General features: G+C 39.3%; 1 protein-coding gene across 2 annotated transcripts in view; it reads right to left on the reverse strand.

The window, feature by feature from the left end:
- CCSER1 (coiled-coil serine rich protein 1) overlaps positions 1-12620 on the reverse strand; it is a 1054165-nt gene that overhangs the window by 375718 nt on the left and 665827 nt on the right. The window contains exon 10 of one of the 2 annotated variants that reach the window (XM_074993603.1): positions 5738-8116. The exons of the other annotated variant lie outside the window; for it this stretch is intronic. Coding sequence (XP_074849704.1) covers positions 8078-8116 — 39 coding nt within the window. The 3' untranslated portion in view covers positions 5738-8077. Of the gene's footprint in view, positions 1-5737; positions 8117-12620 lie in introns of those variants that run through there. 2 annotated transcript variants of the gene reach the window in all.

Here is a 12620-nt window from a genome sequence, read left to right on the forward strand (position 1 = left end):
GAGTTTACTGTACTTTCTAGACCTTTAAGAGAAAAAGCTATTCACGTCATCATTTGAGCTAGGTATGAGAGGGACAGACAGAATTCTCACATCACAAAAGACAGTGTGATGGCTGTGTCCACACGAGCCCCCTTCTTTGAATTTTTGAGAGTAAGGACACTATGAAGTTGTGGGGCTACTTTGAAGTGCCCGTGGCTACACAGCATGCCAGCGCTTATAATGTTGCAACTTTGAAGTTGCTGTGGGGAGAATTAGCCTAATGAAGTGCTGCATATTCGTTGCAGCACTTCATTAGTATTCTCCGGTCAGGCTGACTACCATGCTCCCTTCAAAGAAGGGGACTAGTGTAGACACAGCCATCCAGTTTTATTCTGAAGCTGTTAGCTGAAGATTGCACAGAATGGACAGTCAGCTTTTAAAGTGCGTTTTGTGTGAGGGAAATTTCTTTAAAAATTAATTTGAGAACTGAGGGTGAAAACAGGACAGAGAATTGTGGCCAAAGAGGTGGAAAACTAACCCTTTCAGGAAAGTCCTATAAAATTTAATAACGATAAATCCAATGAGGTTCAACATAAATTTAACAGGACTTTCTAGCTAGCTAGCTAAATCTACAGAGTTCAGTCCCTTCTGTATAGTAGCAGAGAGGGAGCCGTGCTAGTCTAGATACTATCAAAATAAAAAAGCAGTCAAGTAGCACTTTAAAGACTAACAAAATAATTTATTAGGTGAGCTTTCCTGGGACAGACCCACTTCTTCAGACCATAGCCATACTAGAACAGACTCAATATTTAAGGCACAGAGAACCAAAAGCAGTAATCAAGGAGGACAAATACAAATACAAAGCATCTGGGCATTGTTGGCACATGATGGTATATATGATGTTAGTTGAGGAACATGAGAATGTGCCTGTGAATAACCTGGTTAGGTCAAGTGATGGTATTACCAGAATACATATGTGGACAAAGCTGGCAGCAGGCTTTGTTGAGAGGAAAAGTCCCAGGACTGGTACTCCTGCAGTATAGACTGTGGCTATTGGTTAGACTCCTCATAAGGTTGGGAGTAAGGGGATTTTAATGTTGCTCCAGAGGGTGTGCCACGGCTAGATGCGTGCCAGTACTTTGAAGGGTAAAACATTGGAGTTGCCACGGGGGGGAATTTGCTTAATGAAGTGTAGACAAGCCCAAGGAGTAATTCTTCTACTCTGCTAAGCACTAAGAAGCCTCAAGTGAAATAACATACCTACTTCTAGGCACCACATTTCAGGAAAGATGTGGACAAACTGTAGACAGAGAAGAACAAAAATAAAATTGCAGAAAACATGACCTATGTGGAAAGATCGGGAAAAAATATGTTCCTTTAGTTTGAGGGAGAGAATGATAAATTGTTCTCTTGAACCACTAAGGAAGGAGAAGCAGTAATGCGCTTAAACTAGAGACAGAAAATGGACATTTCATATTAGGAAAAGGTTAACTGTAAGGGTAGTTAACAACTGGAACAAATTCTCTAAAGAAGCTGTGGTGCCTCAGACACTGGAGGTCTTCAAGAACTTACCAGACATCAGGAATACTGGGGTGCCTACATAAAACTTACTGCCTCTTTACAGGGAGCTGGACTAGATGATCTAGTGAGGTCCCTTCCAGGCTCATACTTCTAAGATTCTAGTCAACTCTGTATGGCCCATTTAGTAAAGATGGTTCATTTTAAATATTAATCTCTTCCCACCCCCATTAACCAAAGCAAGGATAAAAACAGGAATCAGACCCTGCAAAATAGTAATTTAAAACCCCTTGATCTAGTTCCTCTTATTTTTTAAATTTGAAAATTGTGTTTTGTGAGTGATAAAAATAGCGTTTAGGAAAGAGAAGAAAACTTGAGCCAAATGGGGACTTTGATGGGGAGGGTGGGTAGGATGGGGGAGAGAATAAAAACAATATTGCCAAATAAAAAGAGAAGAGAAGAGGAACAATATCAGGGCAAAAATGAAGAAGAAAACAATCCTACCACTAACAAAGCATCAAAAGATTCTCAACAGCAAGATGTAGCTGCAAAATTGGCAACAAGCAAGGCAAGAGTGGCAGAAAAGATGGAGAAATAGTACCACTGAAGAGTGAAGAAAGCCAGTTAAGTCTCTTTCCCCTCCTACTTCCTACTTTCCTACTTTCACCTACCCAGCCACATTCACTGAATACTGTACACATACACACACACAATTTGCCTGTAAAACAGACTATATTCACCAAAATGATGGGTTACTTTTTAGAAGTACAATGATTACCATGAAATTACACAAAATAAATAGTGGAAAGTGGATGCTGTCCAGAGTTCTAGACTTAACTGAGGAGACCAAATAAGTTGTATTTTTTAAAACATTTGGTTAAAATTCACTACTGTGATAAACAGCCATAACACAGCATCAGTCAGTGGAACTCTTCCAATGTATTTGCTTATACCCGTTGTGAATTTGGCTCATGTTATGCACTGGGTCTTCTGGTACTGTACTTTAGTTGGGAATCTAAAGAACTCATACGGTTATTCATCACACATTCTATATTGCATTCAAATTGCATATTGTTATTCAAATTCTCCATGCCCATTGTATGAATACATTTTTTAACCATCAACAAACTCAAAATTCATGACAGCATGAATGCCAACTTTCTTGTACTAATAAACATAGCTTGAAATGTCTGCTGATGAATTTTAACACTGCAAGCAGCATGTCATGATCATGAGGGTTAGCCAGCAGCCTGGGAGTAAAAGGTTTAACCTCCTTAGCCGGGGAGGGTTGGCCTATACGAATGTAGGTAAGAATTGAATTTTTTGGCTCCTCCCTTTTTCTGTCCTCTGTTCCTTCTTCTTCTTTCCAGCCATGAGGGAGACAGACACAGAATATCTCCCTCCAAGAACACGCCCTCCAATCTTTTGTAAGTAGCATAAAGTTTAGATAAGTCCATTAGGCTCTATTGTTTTATGGTTTGGGAAGTGGGATCTGATGTCTGTGCACTTTTTAGAAATGTTCTTTTACTCTCCTTGTAACTAAGTTCTAGGCCCATGATGGAGACTCCCCATGTGTTTTACTTTGTGACTCTTCCATCTAGTCATGAGGCTTGCAATATGAATATTGTTGTAATAATAAAAGTTCTCTCTTTTTCTTTTTATTAACCTGGTATTGGTTAATGTTTGTGTCCTGGTTTTTTACTTTTGGGGTTGAGATTTCCAAAGTAGTCTCTCCTTGGTTTCCTGATTATTACTTGGGTGGTGGCAGTGAATTTTATCCCCAAAATCTAAGGTTTTTAGGATTCTGGGGGGGAAGTTCCTACCAAAACCTGGTAGATAAGGTTTTGGAGGTACTTTTGCTGGCCCCCACTTCTGCATTTGTCTTGCTAGAGTGGGAAGGGAGCCATGACACAGCACTCGGAAAATACTGCCAGAGGAAGAGTAGAAAACCAGAGTCAGGAAGTGAATGACTATTTTTGGGAAGCCAGAGCTGAAACTCACAATACACAGAGATATCCAGTGATTGACTTTGGCAAAGCTACTATGCTTCTCTCTGTTGTGTTCCTAAATAATGAGTGACTATTTCTTGGATCTAACATAAGAAATGTGCTGTGGGATTCTATCCAAGTACAGTAGAATTTCTCCTTTGACAGAAAAATCACTGTAAGGCGCCAGACAACACAAACATGATGCCAACATCGTCACCCTGTACTGTGTAGCAGGATTGGATTGTGAGCATAAAAAGAAAAGTAATTTGATGGTCTTAGTACGGTCCCTCTTCAGAGATTCTTCTTAAATCACAGAGCCACCCCAAAATGTCACAAGCAAAAGGATACGCAAGACTTGAAGACTAAGCATATGTAACACCTGGACTAAAGTTATGTCTAAACTACAAGATAAATTTTAATTTAAGGTAGTTAGCTTGACTGTACCAAGTGACTGTCTTCACTGTAAATACCATTAGCTTGATTTAGGGAGAACATTTATCAATAGCATAATACCGTCACAACCAGGTGGGTGTAGCATCAAGTTTGAATTTGAGAGTTTGAATGAAGGCTAGTGTGGAAGTGCCTTGTCTTTGAATTGAATTCATTAGTGTTCAGAGGCTGACTGGTGTTGTTGTGTCTGGCTTCTGGCCACCTGCCACTTGCAGAAGCCGGGACACTGATGAACGCAGCAGCCCTGGTCAGTTTCCCAGCCCCTGCAAGTGGCAGGCAGCTGGGAAACTCACAGCACTGCTGCACCTGGCTCCTGGAAGAAAATGCCTGGAAGTGTTGTGGAAGAGTGAGGACAAGAATTTTGCCTTAAGTGGTTTGGGAGAAGGGGAAGAAAACGCTGAGAGATCCGGGGGGTTAACAAAAACAAGATGACAACCCGCATAAAGCACTCACTAAACATCTCTTTACGTAAAACTCTTCTTTTGTTAGTCCTATGCTTAGGGAAATTTCAGGAAATTTGGGCACTTTGCAGGTAGAACCTGCCTAACTCACTAAAGTTAAAGTACCTACTGTGCTTTTACTTTAATTATTGAAGTGCCAATTATACACATTAACCACTAAGATAATATCAAACGATATTCCTGGAAGTCTATATTATTGTTTCTGCTAGTTAGTTGTTTGACAAAGTATCGCACAATCAAGTTCTTTGCCAACTGCTTTTTTGTTTGTTTGTATCATACAAATGTGCAGATGTCTGCTACAGAATGGGAATATCTGTTTTCTTACAACTGTCAAAATCAAAATTAAATTGTTGTTTAATATTATGCTCCTAAAATGGAATTCAGGAACAAAAATGAGAACGTCTGACTTAAGTTAGTGCTGTTCTGACCATATAAACCACCAGACTACAAAAGCAGTGACAGATGTTTATGGTGCAGTATTGTAAACTTTTGGAACACCCCAGTGGTGATCATTGAGGATGACAACAGGAGTAACACAGCAAACATGGGTGTGGAATAATCACTTTGTTAAGTAGAAGCCAGGTTACTCAAGTAGCTAATTTTTTCCGAGGTTGATGGCTGACAGTTACTAGTTATCCTTAAATAAATTAAAAATAAAGTCCCTGACTCTTTGTAATTTGGAATTTGGAATTGTCTGGTTGACATCATGTTACTTGTGCATGGTAGCCTATCAAGGCTGAATTGTTGTATCCAGCAGTGCACTGTAATTACATTCAGAAAGACAATGCTCCATCCCCAAATGGTTTTAGAAACAATAGTTCAACATGAAAAAGGGATTTGCTGTCTTTAAATAAAATCTTTTATTGGAAATTCCACCTTGCAAGATGCAGACTGCAGACAAGACATAGGTAAAATGAGACTACATATTCTAAGAAATGTTGTTTGTTTGAACCCTAAATTTAAAATGGATTATTTTCAAAAATCTTTGCTATTTTATTGTATTTGCTGATTAACATCAGTCTCCATTCAGAAGTTTTACTTAGTGCTTTAAGGCAAAACACATAATCTCATGCCAAATCACTACAATGAAAAATGTTCATTCTTCCTTCTAATTATTCTTCTTCTGAGCGAGATAGTGTTTATGTCTTTATAAACATGGTAGGTATGACAAAAGCATGACAGAGTAAAAGGGTATGGAGCTTCAATGATTTCATTCCCATGATTACAAAGAGGGGTTTTCAGACAAGAAAACAAAAAAAAAAATGAACCAAAGACGACAAGACAATAGCAAAAGAGAAAGTGAAGTTCAAAAAAGGGTCAATGTCTATGGGGTAAGTTCAATTGTCTTGATTTATTGCATAGCTGTGATTCATTTGGTTCTTTAAACAAAACAATGTAGCTTAATATTTATGTATGATGCCTATTCATCATCAAATGCTTCTCATACAATTGAAACAAATACTTAATCAAAACAATATTGATTATACTAATATAATAAGTTAGAAAGTTAATATTTTCATGTAACTTTTTGGCCTTATACAACTCAGACTTTGTCTGCTGACTTCAGTGAGGCCAGGATATCATCATTTAAAGCTTGCTTCTAATAAAGTGCTGTGTTTCTCCAGTGCTATGCAGGATATGGACAAGTACTGTGAAAATAAAGAACTTTTAAACTAAATTAATCAATGGATGTGTTCACAAGCATGAAAGGGAGAGAGAGAAATAACTCACTCAGGCCTGCTGATGGGGGTATGTGTGTGTCAGAAAGGGCACTCACCCCCAGGCCCAGCATTTCAAAGGGATCTGGAGCTCCAGCCACCAGTGCTACTTGGGCAGCAGCAGGAGCCAGAGCTCAGTGCCCTTCTGAAATGCTGCAGCAGTGCGACTCTGGCTGTGCATGGCTGTTAGCAAGGGAGGGTGGGGACAGCCCTGCAGTAAGGGTGGTATTGAGTACTCAATGCTATTGGCTATGCTCCTTCTGCTCTTGGATCTGCCTCTTCTGGGGCATGGAGCCATGCCCCCTTCCCACCTTGCCCCAGGGTCCGCAGTGGCTATCAGTGCCTCTGAACTCACTGCATATAAAAAAAATAGATAGTCCCACTGGTATCCACTTGGGTACAGAGGTCTATGTAAGTAGCAGATTCTGGAGTGAAACCCAGGCCTGAAGGATGACCCTAAGAGGTTAGGGATAAGAAGAGAAGCTGATGGAAACAATAAGAACTGATAAATATTGATTCCAACTACATAACACAAGTCAGTTGACATAATACAATAGAATAATGTCTCTTGTTGTTTTGGTAAATGTTTTTTTGTTTTATTAATTTCAGGCACCTGTAAAGCCGAAGGTGAGTTATTTGTATCCAAATGTAAAATGTTGGATTTTGTAAATTTAATATCTCAAAGGTTAAATAATAGTTGATGTTCAGTGAATGTTCTCCTCACACACACTATAGTCATTATAATAATACTGTAAACAAGCTGACAGAATTTGCATGTTATATCACACCAACACCTGATGTAGGATTACAGGCAAATGTTGTAATAATGTTGTAATCTGGGCTCTTGGTCTATATCGGGGCCCTAATCACTATGGCAACAGAAATAATAAACATTCATGTTGTTAGCAGATGATGGTTCTATTTGGAATGGATTAAGAGTTTTGTTGATGCCCATCCTGGTTATTAAGGAGAAATGGTGATGGTGAAGCAGGACAGCCCTAGGTCAGGAGACCTAGGAGCAACCAAACCTGGGGAGAATCTGAGTTGAACTTTGTTAATTTATTGATTTCTTTAAATTAAAAACCCTCCAGAGAAAGGGTTCATTTGGACTTTACCTAGAGTTCACAATCCTCTTTTGAGGATGGGCTCAAGAAGTCACCTGCTGTATACATATGCAAATACATTTTTGTATAATCACCCATGAACAGTGAATACAGTTTATAGTTAATTCATCTGCCTCAGCTGCACTTTAAAAGATGCCTTTTGTAAACTGAAACTCTTATGAAAAACTACAGAATTGAAGGACAATAAGATAATGACCCCAAAGATTTCAACCCAAGTGAAGAAATAGCCTGTACCCCAAAAGAATATGACCTAAGTTTCCTCACAAGTGTATAAATGCTAACCTCACTTATGCTTGTGGAAATCCACTGTGTAAAATACACTTGCACATAATTTGGCCTGAAGATTACAAATCATTATTTGAACAAGAAAATGAGTATTTACTTAATACATCACACCCTCAAAGGAGTTCCTGGTTTTTTTTCACTAGTCATGGGTACCTGTGCTGCAAGATTGAGAATAAAAGCCTTCCAACTCATTCATTCATTTTCATAAGGCTATGATCCTTTAAAACACATTCTCTAATCTCAGATTTGAGGGTCAATGGACTATTACTAAATTATTTAAATACTATAGCTGTATACAAATGTTTTATTTTAGATGCTGAATAAATTGATAATTTACTGATAATTTTGATAAAACAGCTTTTGTCAAAATTTCTTATTTTTGATATGCAAATATTATGAAATATTATTTTGATAAGTTAGGTAAGCATGGAAGTACTGGTAAAATGAGGCTCATTTCATATTAATCAATATTTAATAAAATCCATTAGTGCAGAGAGTCCAGATGCTGTTTTTAAATTTAATAATGTTGGAACCAATGAGATGCTGATTGGTTTCTAAACTGAGACGTCAGTACATGCAGAATTCCACGAGGCCTTTAAAAAAAGAAAAAAAAAGAAATGAAGTCTTAAAAATTAAAAAGACGCATGCATTGATGGTAACAAATAAAATAAACCCAAAATATTAAATATGGTAATGTGGACTCTAGCTGTATGTCATGCAGATACTTACCATATTGCAAATGAAGCACCTACCTGCCAATGATAACTGAAATGACATACACATCTCTTAAAACTCATTCTGATCATGTTAAGAGACATTGCAATTAAACAGAGCATAATTAGGAAGGCCAAGGTGACAGATTTATATTGGAAAGAGGTCAGAAGAATGGACTGTATAAATCCTTTTTGCCCATCTCTAATTCCAGAGGATGAGGAGATTTTCACATGTAAACTGTGTGCCACATGGCAATATTCTCAGATGCTGATTAGACTCTATGGGACATTAGGTAGTTCTCTAACATGTTTTGAAATACAGATTCAAACTCAATAGCCTGGATTTCCAAAGTCCGGCAACATCTATGGTCTGGCATCCCCTGAGTGTTCATGGGCTATGTCTACATTAGAGGGCTTGTCAACAAAATTGGTATTTTGTCAGCAAAACCCACAGAGCATCCACATTCCCAAGGCGTTATTGTCAACAGTAAATCAGGAGAACACGTCACTTCTGTCAACAGTATCTTCCTATTCCCCCATGAAGCAGAATGCCTCTCTCAACAGAGATCTCTTGACAGAAAGCCAGACTGGATGTTCCAGGGGGCCTTTGTTGACAGACAGGGCTTCTGGGACACCTGGCAGCCCTCTGCTGTGCTTCCAGTTGGCCACAATCTGTCGAAAGAAGTTTTCCCGGATGATCTTCTCACAGTAACTTCTGTCAACAGATCGCTCTAGTGTAGACAGAGATATGAAAAAACTCAGACCCCATGCTCAGCAACTCCTCTCCATCCCCCTCCCACGGCTTACATAGAGCTGCAAATAGCTCATTTGTAGCACTCCAACAGAGGGAGGGGGAGGAGAGCGGAGGGGGCCACTTGGAGAAGTAGCAGAGTGGCTATGGAGCCTCACAGGGCTGCATCTCTGCCCACCAGCCCTGGGGCTCTGCAGCCACCTCACCTCTTCCCTCATGTGCTCTTCCTGCCCAAGTCCCTGCTTGGCAGTCAGCAGCAGCAACAGAGAGGTTGGCAAAGACCGAGTGGGTACTGAGGGCCATAAGTGCAGTCCGGCAGCTGCCAGGCTTTGTGCACCCTTTCAGGGCAGCACTCCTGGTCCCTGGAAGCAGGGCTCCATAGCTAGCCTCTTGCTTCAAGTGGGAGTCCTCTCCAGTTTCCACTTGGTCAATGCCAGACTCTGACTCTGCCAGAGTGGAGACCTGCAGCCAGTGGCAGCAAAGGGGCCTGCATTAGCTTTCATGCGTCTGGCAGATTTCCTCATTTAGGACCAGTCTTTTCTTGAGGTTGCAGGAGCAGGGAGATACCTGCACTCCTTTTTAGCTCATATTAATAGAAAAGGAAACAAATTACTTATCACTTTGAAAAGCAGGGAAGATCTGCATCTCACTTCTGCTAGGTATTGTTCAATCTCGTGAGCTACAGCGTTCCCCTAGCTCACACGGATGCTTTCGTAAAGAACACCCAGCATCAGAATTGAGACCCTAATGTCAAACAAACTAGATAATGGAGCATTTTCCTTAAATAGATGTTATCAAATCACTTTTCTTAAAATACGTGTGCGTTTGCTTGCAGTGCCCTGATAGATATCTGAGATAAATCTCTTTTTAGTGACTTTTAACCTTTTACATTTGGCAAATGTCAATATATTTAATGGAACAATCGTCTCACATAGTTTTAGGTTGTGGTTTTCCCCATATAACTTTTTAAATTTTATTGCTAATTACATGTTCTACAAAATGACAGGAAAAGGCTGATAGTTTGTGACCCACTGGCATATGGATGACGTGATATTAACAGGACAATAAATATTAGAACACCGAATTCACAACATGTCCTGATTTTCTTTCTTTCTTACTTTAACATGAGTAAGGAATAGAGTGGGGATTCTAAAAAAATTGTTTTAAATCTGGAAGCCTTTGTCCACCCAATTAGTACTAAATTACTTCTAGTTAGTTTTTTTCTAAACTAGTTGGCATGTCTGTTTATAAGAGATATAAAAAAATGCAATTACAACACATTGAAAATAGAGTGCAATTGTAGCCTTCATAGAAAGCATTTTAAAATAGTAAGTGTCAAACAAAAGTGAAAAGGAATTAAAGAAAGGACTTTACTCAGAAGGTGATTTCCAAACAGATGCTCTGTGCAAGCATGAGTGTGACCTTCAATCACAGAGAGTAGCAAGGAGCAGAGAGAAGGGTCAGTGCAGGAAGAGTACTGCCTGCAGCAACAACTTCTGGAGGATGAAGAAGAAGAAACAATGAACCTTTTTAAAATGCCTCCAAATAAAAGTTGCAGAACTTAGGAGTGGTGAAAAGTCTGAACATTCTGGGCCTAGTTTATATACTATTGCACATTAGAAATGTAATACCTGTGAAATCTGCTGGGCAAAAATGGAAATGATAAGATGCAAGAGGAAGCCATGAGAAGTGTTAAAAACTATGCAGTGAGTTTTACACTCCTTTGGTATGATAAAGCTCAATAGGAGAAAAATCAATTTGAACATGGAGTTGTATCATACATCTGTTCCTTTTATTGAGCTGTAAAAAAGTGGTTATCAATCAACATCAAGAAATGTGTTACTAGAAATGTTTTAACTGTGCCTTTATTTACAGAAATAGACATAAGCCAGATTCTGAAAAATGAATGGAAATAAAATAGTGCAGCTAATGCTAACTCAGTATCTTTTCTATGAGGGTACACGACACTCTAGCAGCCCAGTGCTTGTAGGTCATCAGTGTGGATTAAACTTGTATGGGGAGAAGCATACGTTTTTGGTATGAAAATTCCAAGTTCAGTCCCTGCTGCAGACACCTGTGGGGGTCATTCCCTAGTGGTAACTCATATGGAAAGTTCAATTCTTGGGTATATTAAATACTTAAGACAGGCTTCCTCCATATAGGTAGATTGTGTCTCCCCTAATGGACAGTGCAGGGCAAAAGCTTACTAATGAGCCCTCTAACATAGATATTCCTTTAATTAACAGCTGATGTAAATGTGTGTTTTAGTGCTTAAAGTTCCAGTTTTAATTCTGACAGGGTACGTACATCCATATGGAATGGCACTGTGGCATGGCAGGGCACAATCCAGACTACTGGGATGTGGTGGCTTATGTGCCTACAACCACGGCTATCTTATAATGACTTGCTGAAGTAGCTTCCATATCAGCAGCTCTGCAACTCCCATTGAGACTGCAAGCCACACCCTGAGCGTCCCAGTACCATGAGATAGTGCATGTACGAATATTTAGACCTAACTAAGTAGAACTTGTAAGAACTGCCATACAGGTTCAGATGTTCTGTCCCACTATCTCGTCTCCTGACAGTGGTCAATGGCAGATGCTTCAGAGAAGGAATGAACAGACCATGGTAACCATCGAGTGATCCACCCATTCACTCCCAGCTTCCAGCAGCTAGAGGTTTAGGAACCCAGAGCATGGGGTTGCATTGGTGACCATCTTGGCTAATAGCCATTGATGGACCTATCCCCCATGAACTTATCTAATTCTTTTTTTCAATCCAATTATACTTTTACCCTTCACAACAACTCCTGACAATGATTTCCAAAGCTTCTCTGCGTGTGTTCTGTGAAGAAATACTTCCTTTTGTATTGTATTTTTTTAAATCTGCTGCCTTATAATTTCATAGAATGACCTTTGGTTCCTGTGTCGCACGTACAGAATAAACAATGCTTCCTTATTGACTTTCTCCACACAGTTCATGATTTTATAGACCTTTATCATACCCAACCTCCCACCCCAGTCAACTCTTCTCTAAACTGAAAATCCCAGTCGTTTTAATCTATCCTCATATGGAAGCTATTCCATACCCTTAATTGTTTTGTTGCCCTTTTATGTTCTAACATATCTTTTAAATCACTGAAATAAACCGTCCAGCACATTGAGTTAGTCTGCCAAGCGCTTTAGAGCAATTTATGTTCTAATACACACACTATAAAATGTCAGCCATATGAATTTATGGGTATAAAACACACACTTTATTTCAGGTTGGATGGAAACAATGAAAAGGTGTGTATAGCTACAGGGCTTATGAGGAGGGAGAAGACTGAAAACATATGAACTGAAGAGCAGTGCCATACTTAAAATAATTGGCCTAAAATTGCAGCAGTAATAAGGCTCTCTCTCTCCCACTACGCCCCCACTGTATGTTTTACTTACAAAATCTGAACATGCATTTCAGATTAGATCTTGGCAATATTTGTTTTAACGATTACTCAACATGATCTTGTCTTGAAACTTCCTTTCTTTTCCATTATTTGGGTTCCCTGAGGCAAACAATGCTGAATTATGGATGACAAGGACAGGTTAGCTTTAGAGACAAACCATGCTCATGCCTCCAGATATGAAACAGCAG

This window comes from Carettochelys insculpta, chromosome 4, assembly GCF_033958435.1.
Source record: "Carettochelys insculpta isolate YL-2023 chromosome 4, ASM3395843v1, whole genome shotgun sequence".
Taxonomy (NCBI): Eukaryota; Metazoa; Chordata; order Testudines; family Carettochelyidae; genus Carettochelys; species Carettochelys insculpta.